The sequence below is a fragment of the Pseudorca crassidens genome, chromosome 11 (genome assembly GCF_039906515.1).
Source record: "Pseudorca crassidens isolate mPseCra1 chromosome 11, mPseCra1.hap1, whole genome shotgun sequence".
Lineage (NCBI taxonomy): Eukaryota > Metazoa > Chordata > Mammalia > Artiodactyla > Delphinidae > Pseudorca > Pseudorca crassidens.
In genome coordinates, this window is record NC_090306.1 from 44,556,915 (window position 1) to 44,580,365 (window position 23,451).

The 23,451-nt window shown below is 38.6% G+C and overlaps 1 protein-coding gene and 1 long non-coding RNA gene across 6 annotated transcripts in view; one reads left to right on the top strand and one right to left on the bottom strand.

Moving 5' to 3' along the window:
- The first annotated feature begins 26 nt into the window (after positions 1-26).
- On the top strand, positions 27-12,731 carry LOC137201914 (uncharacterized). 2 transcript variants are annotated; one of them, XR_010932405.1, is made up of 6 exons: positions 27-236; positions 444-578; positions 1,238-1,335; positions 7,926-8,030; positions 9,779-9,949; positions 11,730-12,731. It is a non-coding gene; the product is annotated as an uncharacterized lncRNA (long non-coding RNA). The 2 variants fall into 2 exon arrangements; XR_010932404.1 differs by lacking the exon at positions 7,926-8,030 and having other exon boundaries at positions 39-236.
- TFCP2 (transcription factor CP2) overlaps positions 5,416-23,451 on the bottom strand; it is a 51,563-nt gene continuing 33,527 nt past the window's right edge. The window contains exons 2-15 of one of the 4 annotated variants that reach the window (XR_010932403.1): positions 21,463-21,614; positions 20,841-20,917; positions 19,830-19,935; positions 17,212-17,318; positions 16,024-16,176; positions 15,193-15,303; positions 14,215-14,303; positions 13,425-13,473; positions 12,946-13,039; positions 11,996-12,086; positions 9,789-9,913; positions 9,098-9,348; positions 7,285-7,336; positions 5,416-6,872 (exon numbers count right to left, since the gene is read on the bottom strand). Coding sequence is in view for 3 of the 4 variants with exons in the window: in XM_067696544.1 (XP_067552645.1) it covers positions 6,835-6,872; positions 7,285-7,336; positions 9,206-9,348; positions 9,789-9,913; positions 11,996-12,086; positions 12,946-13,039; positions 13,425-13,473; positions 14,215-14,303; positions 15,193-15,303; positions 16,024-16,176; positions 17,212-17,318; positions 19,830-19,935; positions 20,841-20,917; positions 21,463-21,614 (1,387 nt within the window). In the remaining variant the exon portion in view is untranslated. The remainder of the gene's footprint in view (positions 6,873-7,284; positions 7,337-9,097; positions 9,349-9,788; positions 9,914-11,995; positions 12,087-12,945; positions 13,040-13,424; positions 13,474-14,214; positions 14,304-15,192; positions 15,304-16,023; positions 16,177-17,211; positions 17,319-19,829; positions 19,936-20,840; positions 20,918-21,462; positions 21,615-23,451) is intronic. The other 3 variants (XM_067696546.1, XM_067696545.1, XM_067696544.1) reach the window with 3 other exon arrangements.

Sequence of the window (23,451 nt, forward strand, 5' to 3'; positions counted from 1 at the left end):
CCGGCACGTCCGGACCGAGCCCCGGGGCAGGCTGGGAAATGGAGTCTACGTGCCGGCCCCACGCCCAGCGGCATGCCGGGAGTTGGAGGCGGCTACCAGCGCAAAGCCGAAACTCGCCCGCAAACAGGCTCAGGAGGCTGTGAGTCCGCAGCAGCGGATCCTGGGAAAGCAAGCGAGTTGACGCCACAGCAGCCTTTTGAAGAGGAAAAGCGGAGACCCTCAGCTACAGATCTTCGGTGACTAAACAAATTGTCTTCTATAACTCCCCTTTTCCTTTCGCCAGGCCCACACTCCCATGCCTAAGGAACTTAATCCCCCTTATCCTTGCTCAGGGGATCTAAGTCTTAAGCAGCATGACGTGCTGCAGCCTGCCCAAGGTATAAAGAAAATACAAGCAATGCAGAGTAATCTCAGTATGTATTGATGGATTGTTTTCCTTCCAGAAATTTCTTACATGACTTCTGATCTTCACAACTGTGCAATCCATTTTCAAAACGGGAAAAAGACTCAGAAATCAGAAGTTGTTACGTCTAGAGTCGCTTATTCACCATATTTCATTGTCTTGATAGCATCACTAGGTAAGTTATTACAATGGTGCCAGTTCGCCCCTTACTTCCCCGTGCCTTGGCTTCCTCATCTGCAAAATGGGGATAAAAGTATGTATCTCATAGGGTTTTGTGGAGATTAAATAGTTAGTAGTATAAAATGTTTGCAACACAGTGCAATGTGTTTTTCCTGGCCACACAGAAATCAAAAAGGAAGAGAAGACCCCAGACTCTGTAGAATCAGCGGGCTGAGTAACAAAAAAAGCAGCCTAAAGGCCATGCTGGGTAGGCTAAAAGTGTTTCATATGCCTACACATCTAGAATTTGAGCAGTCATAGAAATCTGTCAGAGTACCATCAGCCTCAATGCCCAAGCTTTGTTGGTTAATGACACCAAACTAGAAGACAGCCAAAGCAAAGTTAGGCACATCCTTTGAGGAGACAGCAGAATCCAATTTGGCAGTAATCTCTAGATCAGTCAAAAAGATCATCTGGACTTACAAACATCCCAACTACTTATCACAGAGTCACTTATTCACCATATTTCATTGTCTTGATAGAATCACTAGGTAAGTTAAGCTTAAGTGCAGTAGAACAGAAGATACAAGGAAAAGTGAAAAGAAATGCTAATATTATTAATATGTAAATTATAACAATGGACATCTAATTCTAAATGTGACTGCTTTGTTCCAGACCATGCATAATTCATGCATGGGTGTGTTTTAGGGCCAAAAAAGTCAAGTAGGAAGAAAAGACAGATGATCAAGAACAGATGAAGATGAAAACCAAAGGTCAGATTTTATGTCCTGGGCAGTGTTTATACGTCTGTCTTGCAGTCTTGTCTACATGTAAAGGTGATCTTGTAGTCAATAGTATCCTAAACTTATTAAGCAACTGAATAAGTATATTACGTACAAAATAAAACTGCTTTATACTCATTATCCTTTGTAATCTCCCTAACAACCCTATGAATTAAGCATTATCTCCTTTTTAAGATGAGAAGGTTAAGGTTTAAGAGATTATATTGTCCAAGGTCACATCCAGGAAGAGCAAGATCTGGGATTTGAACAGTGGCTTATCTGACACCAAAGTATGTACTGCATCAACTACTCTTTACCAAACAAAAGATAAAGAGTACACTCTCCAGGGAGGTTGAAAATGAATAGATCAGAGGATACTATGTGCTGAGCTTCTTAGAGAAAAAGAGTTAAGTAAAATCTAAGCCATTGCATGTACTTCCCTGGTGGTCCAGTGGTTAAGAATCCCCCTGCCAATGCAGGGGACATGGGTTCGATCCCTGGTCAGGGAACTAAGATCCCTCGTGCCGTGGGGCAGCTAAACCTGCATGCCACAACTAATGAGCCTGCATGCCACAACTAGAGAGAAGCCCGTGCACTGCAAGGAAGAGCCCACACGCCGCAATGAAAGATCCCACCTGCCACAACTAAGACCCGATGCAGCCAAAAAATAAATAAATATTAAAAAAAATTTTTTTTTAAAATCTAAGCCATTGTATTTGTTTTTCTGATAGGGAATTCGTAGATTTAGCCCTGAAGTTGTATGTTACTTTACTAATTTACATTTAATTAGAATCCAGATCTAGAGAGACAGGCACCTCTTTGTGACTAATTCCACACTAACCGAAAGAGATCAATAGAGCAAATCTGGGAAAAAGACGGGGCCACAGCAATTTAAGAGCACAAAAAATCGAAGAAGCTGTGTGTTTTATCAAGGAAGGTTTCAAAAAAAGACACACAAATTTATCTATGTATGTGCATAACACACACAAAAACCCTATTAAAAAAGCAAAATAACAAACAGGTTTGAGGGGGTAGAGTGCAAGGGCGAGTTTAGAGAGGTCAAGCTTAATAAGCTTAAAAAAGGTGAATGAAAGTCTTAAGTAAAGTTATAAAGATGTCTAGGGAAAGATATTAACTAAACCCTTAAATGAAAAATTAGACATTAGAACTCAGAAAGAGGGGATTCCCTGGCGGTCCAGTGGTTAGGACTCCGTGCTCTCACTGCCAAGGGGCTGGGTTCAATTCCTGGTCAGGGAACTAAGATCCCACAAGCCACACAGCACAGCCAAAAAAAAAGGAAGAAAACAGGAATCTGTAGTGATTAAAATGAGGAATGTGTATCTCATCTTATGCAAATATATGAAAACACAGATTTACAAGATAAACTGGTTATTACTCATGTCCCAAAAGATCCCATATAATACAAAATAGTACAATACAATAATACAATAGTGTTTTTTAAATAGCAAGTTCCTTTATAAAATTGACTTTAATCCAACTGAAAAATTTAATTCATATACAACTTTTAAATCTCTGAATTTGAGAATGCAAATGCTAGACTTCGTTGCAATTTCCAAATTAATTTGTTGAACAGGCCAGAATTCATAAGGAACAATACAGAGGAGATCTGGAAGTGAAGAGGAAAGATGCGGAAAAAAGAAGGAAGTAGAAATAGATGGAAGTTCAAGGTCAAAGGCAAAATACAAAGTCATTAAAGAAGCATAGAGGAGAAATAAAGTATTAACAAAACAGAAAACAAGTGCTGATGGCATTAACCTCACATCACATAGGGCACCTTTCTTCCTTATTTAAGTCTTGGAGTTTGTATAATGAAACAATAATTTAATCACAAACTAAAAATAAATATTCTAGCAGGAAAAGCCTTAGCTCATGACTAAGAAAACAGGGCATTTTTAGGAGAAGCAGAAGAATGAAGCAGGATTACTTTATACGAACTAGTATATAAAAAGATGCAGCTAGGTGGGGCATTTGTGCCATTCCTGCTGAGACTTGGGAGTTCTCGTAACAGAGCAGCAGAGGCCATAACAGATCAAATTCCCATAGGGGAACCATCCATGGCCAAGTAAGACAACTAAAGATTCAGAAAAATGATAAAAAGGCTCAACTGCAGCTCTCTGGTTCCAAGTTATCTGGAATTGTTAGGTATTGGCCAGAGAAAAAAGCTTCAGCGAAGGAGGAGAAACTCGGTCTTGTTTTCAAATATTTGCACCTGAAATTTGTGTTACTTTCAAAACTGAATGCTGAAGCTTCAGTCAATCCTTCACGGTAGTTTGAAGATAGCCCAAATGTCTGCAGCAACCCTATATGAAAGACTTTCTCAGGAGACTTGGAGATACAAAGGGTTTTCAGAACACTCTTTCATTAGGCCTAAATGAGAAATGGCGAGGCTCATTATGTCAAGCCTTCTTCACTTGCCATGCTCCTCCAACTCACAGTGGTGAGATCATGCCCTGCCCCTCACAGCGTACCCAGTGCCTGACAGTGCCTGACTTCCAGGAATCACGTCTGTCCCCTCAAGAGAACCTCACCACCTCAGGTCTTTCAGACTCTACTTACTTGTCTTATATCTGTCGTACTGTAATCTCTTTCCAGACAAGATGACCACCCCCATTTCCCCTCCCTTTAAGTGGCGTCTTAAATAAATCATATATTTGGGCAAACATTCTTATTATTGGGGCATAATATTGGACAATCTTATTACTTAATAGCCACATTTTACGTAGTGACTGGTATTCAGTCCTTAAGAGTTCTGCAGTGACCCTTTTACTTCCCAAGTCTTTACACAATAGATTCTTCTAGATGGAACCTATTATACTTCAAGGAAACAGTACAGACAATACTAAGTTAAACAGGATGCTACTCCACTTCTCAGGAGGGCCTAAAATCTAACCATTCTCCTTCTCATATACCCTCACCCTAATGGAAACATTAAACCATCTCCTTTATTTTAAGTATCAACCATCACATGGTTAAAGAGGTAAAATCCAGCAAATTTTACTTTTAGGAATATATCTTAGAGATACACGCAAAAAACTTAGGAGAATACATGTTTAAATGGGCTTAACCTAAATGGCATCCGTAAGGAATGGCCATTTTTTTCCCCAAAAGAATGATGTCAAACTATAAATCCTAACATAGAAAGATGTTCAGGATATATTAAACATAAAAAGAAAACTGCAGATCATTAGTACTACATGAGCCCATCTGGGTGTGTGTGTGTGTGTGTGTGTGTGTGTGTGTGTGTGTGTGTGTGTGTGTGTGTGTGTGTGTGTGTGTGTGTGAAAGAGAGAAACTTTTTTGCAATGGCTACCTCTATAGAGTGGGACAAGGAGATAAGTTATACCTTTCTTTATTTGAATTTATCACTTTGTGTATTACTTTCATCATGAAAAAGCTAGTTTAAAATTTTCATTTAACTGCAAGGATCAATAGTGAACAAATGCAATTTTTTAAAGCAAGTTGAATAATTACAGTGTTCTATCACTACACCAATTCTTACCAATTATATGGCATTAGCACTATAAATATTTGTTTGAAGCTAAAGAAAGCCCAAGAGATTTTCTAGTTAATCTGAGGATCTATGATTACAAACTTACATAAATTCATTTCTATATAAATTTGAAAACTACTCTTAAAAAACCCTCTATCTCCAAGTAAAAATTAGTAAGTGTAAATTTATAGTAAATATATTAATAGAATTCTGTGTATCATTTACAGTAAACAAGAGTCACAGATGCAGATTTAGAAGGGACCGTAAAAGTCCAACCCTCCCAGCCTAACATTCAGAAAGAACTGGAATAAATAAATAAATAAAAATAAAAAACAGCAGCCTGCTGGGGAGAGAGCTGACTTCCCCGAGCTGAGAACCAGTCCTATGAACATAATACAATTAGAAATGTCCCCCCAGAATGGGGACATCTGGTAATCAGTCACTAAAAAAGTATTTTGGCCTAATATGTCAAGTTGTCCAGGTCGATTTTAAACAAGTCATTTGACTTAATTTTCTGGTTTCAAAATTTTCAATTTCTTTCAAACCAAAAGAAAACAGACCATGTTGAAGGTGGATTTTAATGAACGAAAAGCTCTGTATAAAAACATTTAAACTTTATCAAATGCTTTAAAAATACACACACACACAGATTCAAATCCAATACAGAATCTTTTGAACATTATCATTTTTCACCTCAGCATAACACGTAGAGGGATTTCTGGATAAAACTTTACATGTGAAAAAAGACCCATAGTCTTACACATGCACACACACAAGAGCACACAATCACAATCAGGAAGAACTAAAGTATATGGTAAGAATGCAAACAGGATGGGAATGAATTTCTTGTAAAGCTTATATAAAAGAACGCTACATGAGTAAAAGAACTTTCTATACCAAGAGAAGATGCAGAGAGGGGAAAGAGAAAGCAGAGGTTAGTCTAACTCATTAATAGTTTGAGAAGGTCATTCAAGAACAGTGAATTTGGGGAGTTACAGATAATCCCTAGTTTTCACCACCTCAAATTCTGTGAATCTGGTAACTGATGATGCTTTGAAAGTGTCTATGTTTTCATTTTTTTGTAGGTCTTGATTTGTTCATCATTATTTAGGTGTGGTTTGTCCCTTTTGGTGTTAATTCCTCAGTTCTCGCTCAGTGTTAGATCCAATTCACCAGAAGAGCCACAGTAGGAAACGGTGGCAAGCACAGAGGACTGCAAGGGTGGCAGTCACGGATGGCTGTTAATAAGAGCCAGACGGCCTGGGTTTGCATTTCAGTGTCACTAGCTGCTAGCTGCCTGTTACTCAGCAAGCTCCTCGGCCACTCTGTCTCCATTTCCTCATCTTCAATTAGGGATCATTATTACCTACTTCATATAGGGCTATTAAGAGGATTTAAACAAGGTAATCTATTTAAAGAATTTATCACACTGCCTCACACAACTAAATGTGCAATAAATGTTACCTAAAATTACTATTAGTCATAGAATTACAGGGGAATCAAAAGAAGAATTTTCTTCTTTCTCCATATTTCTCTTTAATGAGGTTTTTCAGGGGCAAAAAAGGTTGAGGATCTAGTCTTATGAATATAGATGTTTGCTTTTATGTTAGAAAAAAAAATTACATGGCTCCATATCACAAAATTTAACATCTTTCCATTAAACATCACACAATTCTCATCATCATTATGCCCTACACACACCCTAAATGATGTGGAGTTTTCTATTGATATTCAACAACAATAGGGTCCAGAAATTTTAAATAAGAAATCGTTGCAGAAATGCATGTTGGGCAGTAATCTGTGGGTGCCCTAAGAGCCTGGGCCAACAGATGCCTGGGATTCTGCCTCCAAGGCCTGGACACAGTCAGATGGGTCAGGTTCTTGCAGCCCTTCAGAGCTCCATTTGCAAGACCCCCTTCGAGAGGGGAGTTCCCATAGGCGAAAGCAGCAGCAGCCACTGAGGACGGAATGCCCCACACCTACTTCAGTATGATATGATAGCTATCATTGGTTTCTGCTGTAAAAAAAAAAAAAAAAAAAGAAAAAAGAATAATCTTTAGTTACCTCTAAAACACAGCAGGAGAAAAATATATGTGGTAAGGTTCTTTAGAGAAAGAAAAAACAGAAGGACAGAGGGCAGTATACTTAATTATCACAGAATACTTGTAATAAACATGCATTATAAGAACAGCATGCCTCCGTTTCATCCTTTGTCCATGGAAGGTGGAAGAAGATGGCAGGAAGTCATCAGTTACACTGTCTACTCTAATAATGGCAAGAAGCCAATTCATAAAAAGGAACAATCTCTAATAATGTCACTTTCTTTACCTCAAATACGGCAGTTAATACTTTCCCTCTCTCCTCAAAGTACTATAAAAAAAAACCCTCAAACTCCTTCGAGAAAGGCATTTGCCTTACTACTTCATTACCTTTCATTGTGTCCAGAATAAAACAGGCTTCTTCCTGAAAGTTCTGTATCATCTGAAAAAAGCAAGAAGTTTTGCTGATTATTAAAACCTTGGTTTGCTATATTTATTTATTTATTTATTTATTTATTTTTTTTGCGGTATGCGGGCCTCTCACTGCTGTGGCCTCTCCGGTTGCGGAGCACAGGCTCCGGACGCGCAGGCCCAGCGGCCATGGCTCACGGGCCCAGCCGCTCCGCGGCATGTGGGACCCTCCCGGACCGGGGCACGAACCCGCGTCCCCTGCATCGGCAGGTGGACTCCCAACCACCGCGCCACCAGGGAAGCCCTGCTATATTTATTTTGCCTGTGTGTTTATTATACTAGATATAAGTGAAGAATAATCCTTTGTTTTGTTTTCTCTCCTATTTAGTTTTCAAAAGCTTTCAAAGCTAAGCATTCTAAAACTGCTTTCTTAAAATTCGAGTGTGCATTTTCTTGGGCTAACCCCAAGACTTTCCAAGGGGCACACAGATACAGATAGGCCCATATGGGAGGAATTAAACTTCCATATCTGTTCTTTCCTAAAACCATCTGAGAACCTCTTCAGTTTTCCTTTCCCACTTCCCTTCTCAAACTACCTTTTCCCATTTTATAAAATAAAGGCAAGAGTTTCACCTTCCTGAAATCCTATGAAGATGCACTGCCCTGGAGTATAAAAGCCCCCAGGATGCAGAAGTGTAATTGCAAACGGAAACTCAAATGACTGGGTAATAAAGTCTTATTTTCAATTCTTTCCTTTCACCAGAATTGAAGTGATCTAATCACAAATTGTCAAATGACAGATGATTCAAAATAATTTTTGATAATATCACTATGCAATTTTTGGCACATAACTCAGAAGTTAAAAAAAAAAAAAATCCAGCAATGCTGTTACAGCAAACTCCATCCATTCCTGTCTATCAATTTATATGGAACAGATTCCACAGCACTTATATCTAGGGGAAAAAAAACGGATGGAATTGATGCTGAACTCTATTTCATTCTAGCAATCAATAGGCAGTATGTATCTATCGATGAATTAATTGTCTGTGGGAGGGAGGGTAAGGAATCGAGTAATCTCATCCATCTCATTAATAGACGCACTTTTATTGTATTTTATTTTATTTATTTATTTTTGGCCACACCGTACGGCTTGCAGGATCTCAGTTCCCTGACCGGGGATTGAACCCCCAGGCCCTGGCACTGAAAGCTGAGAATCCTAACCACTAGGCTACCAGGGAACTCCCTAGATGCACTAATGCATTAATAAATTTTTTCTTAATGTTTAATAATTACTTATCAAAACATATAATACACTTATGTTATTTTAATCCATTGTATAATTATGGTGATAATTCTATTCAGAAGAGATTTTTTTACTTTTATTGAAGCAAATTTTTGTTTTAAAGAAATACGGTAGGATAATTAATAAAAGATATTCAAGCATAAAGGTAGGTTATGGTAAGATGAAATTCTGTGGGGGAAGTGAATGAAAATATGAGTTTAACGAAGCAGAGAAATGATATAAAAATTCTGTTAAAAAAGTATATTCATGTATTTTTTTAAACAGATGACAGTATTAAATTACTCTTGTATTTAGGTTACACGGAATATAGCTAGAGTAGTGAAGTAATCACTTCATTTTTAAATGTCATATAATATGCCCAGAAATGACATCTTTTGCAACTATTTAAACTTAAAACAAAAAATTTTAAGTCAACCTAAAAACGTGCAAGGGGATACACAGTTTTAAAACATCATTGTAGGAGGTAAGCAAACAAAAACATTTGAAAACCTCGTCTTAGAAAACAGAGCACTCTGCCCCAGTAGAACGGTTCCTGCTCCTGTCATCTGCCCAGACAAATCACTGTCGTCTGGTGATTCAGCTGTGCTGAAAATCTACCTCGTCACTAATGAGCACATGGATTCCTGTGGGCCCCTGCTTGTAGATCTGGCTGATCTGGCAAGGGGAAATGCTGAAAAGCTGAGCGATTTTTTCTGTCAGTTCAACAGCTGTCAGTTCTTCTAGGTAGATGGCATGGTAAACTGCAAAAAGGAGAAAGCAAAGGCAGTCAGTACAGAGTGTCTCTGGTCTTAAATGTAATCTGATCACTAGGAATGCCCACTTTCCTGAAGGACTCAGAGGCAGACTGCCTGAATTGAAATGCCAGCTCAACCACTCGCTAGCTGTGTGTGACCTGGGGCAAGTTACTTAACATCCCTAAGCCTCATCTTCCTCATCGAAATGTTGGCAAGAACAATAAAATCTACTGCAAAGAGGAAACACCGGTTGTAAAAATTAAAACATGTAAACGTGCTGAGAATAGTGCCTGGCATAATATATTAGGAACTCAATAAACATTAGCAATTACCATTCCTTCTAGCAAATGCTGAATCTGCTGTTTGATAAATTCCCATCACACATGCTCATAAGTCATCTCTTCATTTTTCTTCATATCTGTCCTGGCCTGTGCAGAACGACCTACCGAAGAAAGTACCATTTGAGTCTCCATCCTCATGCTTCTGCTGCTGTTGCTGCTGCTGTTGCTGCTGCTCCCTCAGCTGCAAGGATTCCTGACAAACGTAAATGGTTAGCCTTGGGCGCACCATCCTAAGGAGGAAAAAAGAAAGCTGTTACTCTTTCATGGTGAGCACATTTTAAGGAAGAACTTGTGTGTCTACATTTTAGCTCCCCACTGGCGCGCGCGCGCGCGTGTGTGCGTGCGTGCGCGCGTTTTAACTGAATTCATTCCAACAGAAGCCCTCATATAAACCTCTGGTTTTCCTTGAAAAATCAGATCTGGTGATCCAAGGCCCCCATTCTTACAAAACACCCACTCAGCTGTTCTACTTGCGTGGTGCATGCATTCTTCAGTACCCCCCAGACTTGACTGTCACTCATTTACATGTGGTCTCTGTAGTCATTTGAGTTTGTAACCTTTGATGTAAAGGTTAGAAAGATTCAAAATGTGTGAGCCACTGTTTTGTGGGTCAGTTCAAGACATACCTTCTATTGATACTTAAAAGTACCAACAGGATAAACTAGAAAATCTTATTTCCCTCATCTTCTCCTAAGCGTCTTTAGCCTTCTTTCTGTTCTTTCTTCTTAGACAACAATATTGAATTACCTCTTGCTCTGATCATCTTATTCCTTCCTATTTCTAAATGCTCTGTAGGTAATACTTTTTTTTTTTAAATAAATTTATTTATTTTTGGCTGTGTTGGGTTTTCACTGCTGCGCGCGGGCTTTCTCCAGTTGCGGCGAGCATGGGCTACTCTTCGTTGCAGTGTGCGGGTTTCTCATTGTGGTGGCTTCTCATTGCGGAGCATGGGCTCTAGGCACGCGGGCTTCAGTAGTTGCGGCACGCGGGCTCAGTAGTTGTGGCTCACGGGCTCTAGAGCACAGGCTCAGTAATTGTGGCACACGAGCTTAGCTGCTCCGCAGCATGTGGGATCTTCCCAGACCAGGGCTCAAACCCGTGTCCCCTGCATTGGCAGGCTGATTCTCAACCACTGCACCACCAGGGAAGCTCCTCTGTAGGTAATACTTTTAAAAATGAAAGATCCATTCTTTTCCTCCCAGTCATCAACCCTTTGAATTTCACCTCTTTCCTTAAAAGTTTCCAACTTGGGCTTCCCTGGTGGCGCAGGGGTTGAGAATCTGCCTGCCAATGCAGGGAACACGGGTTCGAGCCCTGGTCTGGGAAGATCCCACATGCCACGGAGCAACTAGGCCCGTGAGCCACAACTGCTGAGCCTGCGCGTCTGGAGCCTGTGCTCCGCAACAAGAGAAGGCCGTGACAGTGAGAGGCCCGCGCACCGCGATGAAGAGTGGCCCCTGCTCGCCACAACTAGAGAAAGCCCTCGCACAGAAACCAAGACCCAACACAGCCAAAATTAATAAATAAATTTATTTTTTAAAAAAAGTTTCCAACTTGATTCAATTATCTCTTGTAATATACACAAACACAAATACTTCACAATCTGTTTCATTATTTAGTCACTGATTTGGTTCTATGGCACTGACCTGTATGTTTTTTCCATCAATATTACTACTTCCTATTGTAAACTGTAAATCCCAAACAGAGACTAGAAGTTCCTCTGTATTACATGTAATATTTGTAAGCAGACACTTAAGCAATTCCTACCCAAACTTAAGAATAATCTCTTCTTTAGTAAAACTGAGTTCAGGACCTTTGCACCCACTGTTTCTTCTGCATAGAATGTTCTTCCCTCATGACTCCAAAGCTTCCATCCTTCTCATAACTCAGTTTAAATGCCCCCTCCTCAGAGAGGTCTTTCCTGACTATATTCTGTACTCTGTAGGACACCACCTTATTTTTGTTTGTTTGTTTTGTTTTCCTTCAAAATACTTATCACTATTCAAAATACTTATAGTTTATAATCTTTCTCTCTCTCCCCATCAGAAAGCTCATCAATGTATCACCAAAGCCTAATGGCTCATAACAGGGACAACGGATATTTAACTGAATGAAAAATGGAATATCATGAGGACCTCCTTGGATCAAGTACAGGAAAAGATATTTTTCATCTTTATTTGGCACATAGCTGGCATTCAAAAAGAATGTTTCGACAAGATGTATTTAGCTGTACAAAAAGTATTGCGAAGAGTCCCTGAATCCAAATCCATTTGAAATCCAGCCCCACTGATATTTTACCACTAATTACATACCGGCCTTTCAATGCATTAAAAAGTCTGATTCCATCTGCAGGGCCACAGATTTGAATCACATCATCTCTAGTTAGCTTCAATAAATCTGCCCCTGGAATAAATATAAGAAAATGGGTGATAACGGCAAAGATTCTCCTTGTTAATGACTTAAAATGGACTGTGTTACAATGACACCTCATTACTAGTATGCTACAGTCATAATCTCTTGCATGGCATATAAGGCCCTCCATGACCTGGCCCCTGCATCCTCTCTCACCTCAATTCCCACCCAATTAACTTATTCATTTAACCCTATGCTTTCATCATGCTGATCACGCCTAATGAGCAAGTTGTTCCTCCTGCCTGAAATATCCTTCCACTGTCTGACCACCAGACTCTTCCTCAGCCCTCAAGATTTACCTCACGCATCACACATCACACATGTTCCCAAACTCCAGAGCCTTACACTTATCTATTGCATTACAACTATTTGTTTACCTTTTTCAGGGTTTTATTTTGATTTGGGTTTTCTTTGATACTAGATGGTGACTGATCAGGAAATATGCCTTATCCATTTGTGTATTCCTACCATACCTGGTACACAGAAGGTGCTAAATAAGAGTGGAATGTGCAAAGAAAACATAATATAGTGATAGCAAGGGGAAAATTTCCGACTACCTGCAATGCTCCTTGATAAAATATTTTATGGATAATATATTTTAAAGTATTGTATAGAATAAATATTTTAAAATTAAAATGAGTTTAAACTAAGAGGTCTTTCTTTTTTGAGCATTTCACAGCACAGCTGCAGCTGGTGAGAAAGTCTGAAGGGTTCAATGAAATTCATTTAATCAGAAAAATGCATTAAGATCTCCCCCCTCTACACACAAAACAACACAGGGATACCAGGAGGCCCTGGAATGTAAAGGAAATCCCATGCTGGGGAAAACAAAAGGACAAGCAAATTTAACCTGAGAAGTTTGTAAAAAGCCTTGTGAATGTGGAAAAACGGTTTCGATGCAACCACTGCTGAGCCTCCTGAGGTGTGGTTGTTGGCAAGAGGTTCTGAAAGAGGGAAAGCATTTTTTTTGGTAACTAAATAGACTCAACTTTAAAAAGGTAAATGTTACATCATTAGGTAACAACAGCCAAATACACCCACATTCAGACAGGCTGAGTTTGCTTGGAAGTTGTTTATACATCAGTCTTTTTTCTCTAACCATGCAAGATATCCATGGAATTCCATCCTTATCTTCCCCACTAGACTGAAAGTTCCTTAAATACAGCACAGTATCTGGTTCAGGCCAAAATTCAATAAATGTTTGCTTAGTGAATGAATAATACTCCCTAAAAGTTGGGCATTTCTACTGAATCACACAGTCACCAAAGTATTATTAGACATCAGACTATTAGACTATAATAACTGACATTTATATAACTTTAGACTTACATCTGTGACTGGAGGGGGTGGCTCTGGCTGGTGGTTTGGTGAACCATTTCTAAAGAAACATTTAAAATGAAAGGATGAGTTCATGACACATACTAGGGTTCATCGCCTCATTCTTCATCATCATAAGTCTTAAGCTAGAGATTTAAGGGAATCTGTGCTATCTCATAAAACATTCTTACTCTTGGATCCAATACTTCTATTATCTATTATTTTAGCTCATCTTCATCTTCTTCCCCCAATTATCAAAGATTCATAATAATTAGGTGTTGGGATCATTCTTAATAAGTAACCAAACAGATTTTACTGTTTGCACAACTGTGTTTCAATTCCCAACGACCACTCTGATCAGGAAGTGAAATAACTTTAAGAGAAGCAGTAAGAGGGAGAAGGGAAAAACACAGAAAATTCATTCCCTGAATCACTAAAAACTGACCATAAATGCTGTTTCCTAATAGTGGGGAAAAGGGAATTCCCTGCAGGTCCAGAGGTTAGGACTCTGCGCTCTCACTGCCGAGGGCCGTAAGGGCAATGAAAAACTAAATCCCATAAGCCTTGTGGCGTGGCCAAAACAAATGAAATAAAATAAAATAAATAAATAATAGAGGGGGAAAAAGGCTACATAAAAACTCTTTCAGTCTCTTTTGAAGATAACCCAAACCTCAGTTAATATATAAGTCCATCAAAGACTGACCAAATAGAAGGTCTTATTGATTTGGAAAGATTTTGTTTATGGAGACATAACGAAAGAATACATATTTAGGACAAACACAAGCCAATTTCCCAGACTTACCCTTCCCCAAGAGAAAAACTGTTATGGGAACTGTTGAAGCCAGGTGATGGGGAATTATTGACATATGTGATCTCGGGCCATGGAGAACACTAAAAACAAAGGACAACTCAGACACAGAAAGTACATTTGACTCTTTCTGTGTCAAAATTCCACAAAGATGTACTACTGTTACTCAAATGGCACATCTTTTTTTTTTTTTTAATTTTATTGGAGTATAGTTGATTTACAATGTTGTATTAGTTTCAGGTACACAGCAAAGTGAATCAGTTATACATATACATATATCCACTCTTTTTAAGATTCTTTTCCCATATAGGCCATTACAGAATACTGAGTAGAGTTCCCTGTGCTATACAGTATGTCCTTATTAGTTATCTGTTTTTTACACAGTAGTATGTATATGTCAATCCCAGTCTCCCAATTTATCCTTCCCCCAGCTTACCCCCTGGTAACCGTAAGTTTGTTTTCTACATTTGTAACTCTATTTCTGTTTTGTAGATAAGTTCATTTGTCGAATAGCACATCTTGATTAGTAAATCTTAATTCCTCAGAGGCCCTCACAACTAAGAGGACAAGTAAGTTTTGACCAGACTGGAAGTGATGTTTCTTTTTTTTTAAATTGAAATATAATTGACATGAACATTATATTAGTTTTAGGTATACAACATAATGATATATGTATACAGTTGACCCTTGAACAACGCAGGTATTAGGAGCACCGTCTCCCCCTCCACAGTCAAAAATCCGGGTATAACTTGACAGTCAGCCCTTTGTATCTGCATCCTTGGATTCAATGAACTGCAAACCATGTAGTACGGTAGTACATATTTAGTGGGAAAAAAAATCTATGTATAAATGAACCCATGCAGTTCAAACCTGTGTTGTTCAAGGGTCAACTGTATATCGCAAAATAATTGTATTTTTCTTTTAAGAGTAAAAAGTACTGATTGAAATTGTCACCAAAAGAAATCCTTTTACCTCTGTGAGTATAGTTGTCTCATAGGAAGGTTGATATTTCTCCTTCTCATGAGGCGTTCGTTTCTCCATTTTCTCCCTATCTGTTTTTTGTTTTCTGTCTGCACCTTTGGGCTAAAATGAGAAATATTTTGTTTCAAACTCACATACTCACCCTTCGACTCAACAATATTACTTCTACGAACTTAAAATAGTCACATGTGAAACAAAAAGGTATGTACAATGAGGTAAAGACAAGATCCATCATTACATCTAAGTCTGAAAATAGGATATTTAAATGTGTGATGGAGTTGAAAAAGAATGAGAGATCTATAGCTACAGACGTGGAAACATCTCTAAAGCACATAGTTAACTGAAAAAAACAAGCTTCAAAACAATTCATAAAATCCCATTTATGTTTCAAAGAAAAGAAAATATGTGTATATCTAGGTACCTGTGTATATAAGAGCACAGAAGGGAACTAGAAAGATACATATGAAATTATTGACAGTGGTCACCTCTGGGGAGAGGTTGGGGAGTCAGGGTAAGAGTGGTAAAGGGGGACTTCAGTGTCGTGCTCTGAATACTGCTGTATTAATGAATCTTTCGCAATGAGAAGGTATCTATCCATATGATATCCATATGATCCCTTTTCCAAGTTCCCCTTCTCCCATGACCATCCCTATTTAAATTTCTTTACCGGGCATATCAGTAATTATTTCAATAACTCTAATTTAGGCTGAGCTTTCATAGTTTTTGAAGATGGGACAAGCTGACGTTCTCACTTGGTGACTAATGTTGCAAATGAAGGACGAGAGGGAAAGTTCCAAGGGCCAGCACAGCGCCCAGGGGTACCTTGAAGACTTTGATCTGGCAGCTGGCTGAGTGTAAGTGCTCAGTATATTCCCCGTTCTCATTCTCCTTGAAGGTATCGATTTGTACTCGAAATGGCACTCCCTTCTCTCCACCATGTTTCCTCATAGTGAACTCTGTGCTAATACAATGCACCTGAAAAGAATGCAACATCCAGCCAGGTTTCAGTACTGTTAGCTAGCCAAACCAGTCAGCAACATTTTTGGGGCAACTACTAACAGCAAAACCTTTAAACACCTACAAAGAAACTTTTCCTCTCTTTTTGATCATGAAGAATTCACACTCTCATGAGGAAATGAGGAAAACTTAAACGATTTACAAATGCAAACAAAGTAAATGTACAGATCTAATGTTAACAAAAAGCTACTGTGAGGCATTCATTAATCGTTTCAGAAAAGACAGAGCTAACATAAAAGAGAAATGGTTTCTGTTAGTAAAACTTTCCTGAACTTTAAGGTAGATTTTAGAAAGCACAGGCACCATCCATGCTGGGAACACAGTAAATATGAAAGCTCACAAGCAATAGGAAGAAAAAGGTTTGCTAGGCTACTGCATAAAGTCCAAGATCTTGGTAATCTTAATAGTGGAATCTTGGTTGACCAAATACTAGCTTGGGTAAGTTATTTTCTCTAAGCCTCAAGGACTATTCTTACAACACAGGATTATTTTTGAAAGTCTTAAGTAAAATCATGTATAAAAAGTATTTACTTAACACAGTGACTACCTGATGAGAAGTGCTCAAACTATTGGTTATCATACAAATAAACTCTAACAAATAAGACTTTTCAAGCAATCTACCCAAAGGACATAATCAGATATGCAAATCAAATTCTAAGTATAAAGATGTTCAAAATAACTTCTTGGATAATAGTGAAAAATTAGAACATTCTCAAAGCTAAATAATTGTTAGGTAAGTACAGCCAAAGAATAAAATATTATGCAACCACTAGCAAGTATTTTTGAGAGAAACAAATAAACAAATTGGGGAAATTAGAAGAGCAATTCAGAAACTCCTCATTGCTTTCAGGCACATGTTGAGTAAGTCTGCACTTGTTGAGAGATTCAACCCTGTAAAGATTTCAAATTCAACATGTTTTATCCTTTAAGAACCAAACTGGTAGTAAGAGATCCTCTTCAAAACTGGAGCCCTACCTATCTGCAGTGTCTTACCTGAATGAACACAGATGTCCTCTTTGCAGGGTCCCACAGGAACTCCACTGTATTTAGTTGGTTTGGATTAGCCCTAGGATCGATTATACCCACAGACATTGGGATATCTGAGAAACAAATGGTTATCATTGAACAATTCTGAGTGCTACTGGGTTTAAATAAGAAAGCACCGATTCTTATATTATTGGTCCCTAATTACCAAGATTTTTGTGTATCATACCTTAAACCTTTTTTTTGCCAATAAAAAGAGTTTGATTTGACCTAAAATTGACCTAAATACTTTCCTTTTGAGTATCTTTTTTCCATTTAAAAAAGTATTTACAATAAGACAATTTAAAAGTAGTTTCCTTTTAATGTGCCAAAATTCTATTTAAAGATAGATTTAGTCTACACACTGGCTCTAGTGTCATGAAAAATTTAATTTACAATCTGCTTCACTTACAGTTTTAAGGTTAGTATTACTGCTAGAAGTAAACTAAGAGGATTGTCATAGAAGGATAAAGCAGAGTGTCTGAATAAAGGCAGAAAGTGTTGTTATCACAAATATTAAGTGGGGAAAATTTAACGTAACAATTGATGCTGACTTATGAAGTCATCAAAGAATCCTATAACAGAGTGACACATCTTATTCTCAGGAGGGAAGAAAAATGAATGGGCTTTAGAACTTTGCTTTCCAGTCCATATGGCATATATTTAAATATCATTCCCTGACTTCTATTAATATTCAAACTGGGGGATAAGGCCAGGCTGATATTTATTATCATAACTATGCTATAAGTTTTCTACTGTTTTAGTATCAATGATTCAAACAAGAAAGCATTAAGTGGGTTCCACTCCACAGCATTAGCTACGTTGGATTTATCCTAAAGCCAGTTTATCAAATATATATCAAGATATCTGTAGGAGAACCAGTGTTTTCTCAGATAAAAATAGTAGTACTTAGATTTGTTTAACAACTATGCTTACCAATAGGAGATGACAACCAATAAGAGATCAAAGACACAGATGCCAGAATTAAAAGTACATTCACAAAGAGAGGCTGCATGTGTGTTTGTAAAGATCCTTCCCTTTAGGATTTAAGAAAAAAAAAACTCTTTTTTGTTTCATTCACTAGTTTGTTGTATTTTTTAGATTCCACGTATAAGTGATATCATACAGCATTTGTCTTTCCCTATCTGACTTATTTCACTTAGCATAATGACATCCATGTCGCTGCAAATGGTAAAATTTCGTTTTTTTTTATGGCTAATATTCCATTGTGTGTATATGTGTGTATAAATATATATATGTATGTAAGTGTGTGTGTATGTGTGTATATATATCTCACATCTTTTTTATACATTTATCTGTTGATGGACACTTAGGTTGCTTCCATATCTTGGCAACTGTAAATAATGCTGCTACGAACACTGGGGTGCATGTATCTTTTTTGTTGCGGTACGCGGGCCTCTCACTATTGTGGCCTCTTCCATTGCGGAGCACAGGCTCCGGACGCACAGGCTCAGCGGCCATGGCTCACAGGCCCAGCCACTCCGCGGCATGTGGGATCTTCCTGGACTGGGGCACGAACCCGTATCCCCTGCATTAGCAGGCGGACTTTCAACCACTGCGCCACCAGGGAAGCCCCTGCACGTATCTTTTTGAATTGTTTTTGTTTCTTTTGGATATATACCCAGGAGTGGAATTGCTGGGTCATATGGTAGTTCTATTTTTAGTTTTTTGAGAAACCTCCATACTGTTTTCCATAGTGACCGTACCAACTTACATTCCCACAACAGTGCACAAGGGTTCCCAAAAAGAAGGAAGTTGTGGCACATGCTACTATATGTATGAATCTTGAGGATTACGGTAACTGAAATAACCCAATCACAAAAAAGACAAACACTGAATGATTTCACTTATCTGAGGCACCTACAGTAGTCACATTGATACAGACAAAAAGTAGAATGGTGGTTACCAGGGACTGGGGAGCGGAGGGAATGGGAAGTTATTGTTTCATGGGTACAGAGTTTCAGTTTTGCAAGATGAAAAAAGTTCTAGAGATGGATGGTAGTGACGGTTGCACAACAATGTGAATGTACTTAATGCAACTGAAATGTACACTTAAAAATGGTTAAGGGGGCTTCCCTGGTGGCGCAGTGGTTGAGAGTCTGCCTGCCGATGCAGGGGACACAGGTTCGTGCCCCGGTCCGGGAAGATCCCCCATGCCGCGGAGCGGCTGGGCCCGTGAGCCATGGCCGCTGAGCCTGCGCGTCCGGAGCCTGTGCTCCGCAAGGGGAGAGGCCACAACAGTGAGAGGCCCGCGTACCGCAAAAAAAAGAAAATGGTTAAAATGGTAAATTTTATGTTATGTATATTTTACCACAACTAAATTTAAAAAACAAAAACTCACCCTCAAGTTATGGATGCAACTGTTACAGAACTGAAGTGTCTACACTTTCAACTTCAGTTTTGGAATCATTATATCAGTAATTTCTTATGCTTAATCAATAACCACTTCTAGGTTCACGTTAATTGAGCCCCTGAAGCATTTTGAATCAATAAACATCAAGGAAAGAAAACCAATTCTCAGACCATAGTTATAGGCATTTCCTGGGCAACAGATTCTCTTAACTTACCTATGTCAAGAATTCTATCTCCAGGTCGGTTCCACCTCCAGCCCTCCAGCTGCTGATGTTCAGTGTATTGTAGCCGTCTGTCATGGAACACGACACGGAATATACTCTAAAAGGAAGCAACAAAATCAAATGTTAACAGGATCCCTTAAAAATCAGTGCTGACAAAGGAAAACTAGCAGGAGTCACCCCCAGTTGGTTTCCAGACACAACTTAAAATTATTTTTCTTGAGACCTGTTTTACTCTAAAACCCATACCATACTGTATTTCAAGGCAAACTTTATAATTGCTCAAATATAATCTATATTATAGTTAACTAGTACCATATTTAAAACTTGGCTTAAACATCAGCCCTGATTGGTAACTAGGCATAAAGGACTCCACTGGAAGCATTTCTACATGCCTCTACTGTTACCGTGTGACATCTGGCTCAGCTCTTCAGATACATGTGAAAATCTCACCAAGTCCCCTGCTTGCTAACCCACCATACAACCTGTAAACACTGAGGGTAGGTAGGGGCTGTTTCCATCAACCTTCCTTTTGTGGAAGTGCCTATTAATATCCCTCTCATCATCTTCTACAGCAGCTGACCAAACTCCTCTGTCTCAATTATACTGTGAATTCATTACTGTCAGTCCAGATTAAGAAAACTGCTATTCATCAACAGTAGCTTCTGGTTTCTTTGCTACTAGACCACGTATCCAAAGAGACACTGGAACTTCTCTAAAGATCTCGAAGAGGTTACTTTATTCCACCCAAAAAGAACTTCAATGAGCCATGAGACTCTCCTGACATGGAGTGCTAAGCTTTCGTTTCTGCAGCTCTGAAAAATCCATGTGAATAGGTGGGCTCACTCTGACCCCAAAGAAGTAACACAACAGTTTACCACTCTGCTAGCAAACTGTAGCAGGTAAGAGACACCACCAAGCCCTTTATGAAAGAAAAAATATTAACCCAAAAAGGGTCAGTAAAAGGATATTATGGAGAGGAATGATTTACTTGTTTTCTTTTACCTTCACCAACTTGCCATTAATTTCTGGAAGTTCTCCAAGTTTCCTATTGTCTAGCATTCGGATTTCATAAGACTGGCCTAGAACAAAAAGTAACTACATATTATATTCATCATAAATTAACTTCCCAAGATTCAGAAAGAATGAAATTCAGTTGGTTGAATATACAAGAGTATATAACATTATTAGTATTAGTAACAACCATAATCCTTTACTGTATGCTAGGCACAGTGCTAAGTGTTTTCATAAATTATGTCATTTAATTGATACAATTCTCTAAGGTATTATCAATTCCAGTTTCACATATGAGGAAACTGAAACACAGAATTTAATCAACTTGTCCAAGGCCACACAACTGGTAAATAATAGAGCTGGATACAGTAATACTTCTCAGACAGTGACCACTGGGGATGTCCAGGGAACATGGATTAGAAAGAGGGAGACTGGAACTAAAAATGGACAGGTAGACAAAAGAAACCAGTAATATATATCAAATACGACACTGAGGCTTTGACTTTAACAGGTCACACTAGAAAGATGTACTTTTTACATATAAGTGTACCTAATTAAATATCATGAATCCAGCAGGTCTGCAATAATACTAATGAATAACACCATATCTAACCTTGATTGAGATATGTCAGGGTTTCATCATGGAGTTTCACTGCTGGAGAGGTGGCAGCACAAAGCACGTATTGAAAAGGGAGGATTTTATTCTCATTATCTGGAGGCAAACTTGACTCTTCTTGCTTAAAAATGGGCAATGCTAGGACATCACTGAAATAAAACAAACAAATGACTTACTTTAACATCTGACAATGGTGTAAGAGCCGATTTATTAATGAAACCATTTAACTGCAATTCGCTTTGGAAAACCATAAACATGACACACCTTGGAGAAGTTTCTTCCTAACCATTCAGTTCAGATTACCTGCTGTAATATCCCTCTGACCACAACAATGTGGGCAATGACAGACATTCACTATTAAAACCACTTAAGTGTCCAAAGAGAGTGTTTCTAGGAATCATAGACAGGGACTCCTAAAAGGGCTCTGAAAATTGTATGCAGAGTTCCCAAATGTCAATTTAGGACACTCAGTAATGTATTTGTTCCCAGAAAGGTACCAACTGCAGAATCTTTATAACCACATCAGCTCATCTACTCTAAGGATTAAAACAATAACCAAAATTCCAAGAAACCACATGAAAAGCACAAATCAATGACCAGTATATATTTCAAGGTCAGTTTACATTCTGTGGAATACAACTAATATTGATATATCCCTACCAGCTATCTCCTCCAAGAAAAAGCTTCTTATACTTCACAGTTTATCTAAACTTGCAAACCAAAGAGACACATCCAATGAATTTCTAATATGTTGCTCATTTTTATGTGCTAAAGAGTACTGGACCAAGTTTGAAATCCTAGCTTTCAGTCTCTAGAACCTTTGGGCAAATCTTGGGCAAGCTCTCTTGAGTCTTCATTCCTTCATCTATAAAATGGGAACCACATTTGCTGCAAAGAGTAAATATATGAGAAAATATTTCAGAAACAATAGGGGCTAAAATGGATGGAAAAGATTAGAAATAATTTCCCCTCAGGGAGAGATATACCATGTTCTTGGACTGGAAGAATCAACATTGTGAAAATGACTATACTACCCAAAGCAATCTACAGATTCAATGCAATCCCTATCAAACTACCAATGGCATTTTTCACAGAACTAGAACAAAAAATTTCACAATTTGTACGGAAACACAAAAGACCCCGAATAGCCAAAGCAATCTTGCGAAAGAAAAATGGAGCTGGAGAAATCAGGCTCCCTGACTTCAGACTATACTACAAAGCTACAGTAATCAAGACAGTATGGTACTGGCACAAAAACAGAAATATAGATCAATGGAACAGGATAGAAAGCCCAGAGATAAACCCACACACATATGGTCACCTTATTATTATTATTTTTTTTTGCAGTACGTGGGCCTCTCACTGCTGTGGCCTCTCCCGTTGTGGAGCACAGGCTCTGGATGCGCAGGCTCAGCGGCCATGGCTCACGGACCCAGCCGCTCCACAGCATCTGGGATCTTCCCGGACTGGGGCACGAACCCGTGTCACCTGCATCGGCAGACGGACTATCAACCACTGCGCCACCAGAGAAGCCCTGGTCACCTTATTTTTGATAAAGGAGGCAAGAATATACAATGGAGAAAAAACAGCTTCTTCAATAAGTGGTGCTGGGAAAACTGGACACCTACATGTAAAAGAATGAAATTAGAACACTCCCTAACACCATACACAAAAATAAACTCAAAATGGATTAAAGGCCTAAACGTAAGGTCAGACACTATCAAACTCTTAGAGGAAAACATAGGCAGAACACTCTATGACAGAAATCACAGCAAGATCCTTTTTGACCCACCTTCTAGAGAAATGGAAATAAAAACAAAAACAACAAATGGGACCTAATGAAACTTAAAAGCTTTTGCACAGCAAAGGAAACCATAAACAAGACGAAAAGACAACCATCAGAATGGGAGAAGATATTTGCAAATGAAGCAACTGACAAAGGATTAATCTCCCAAATTTACAAGCAGCTCATGCAGCTCAATATCA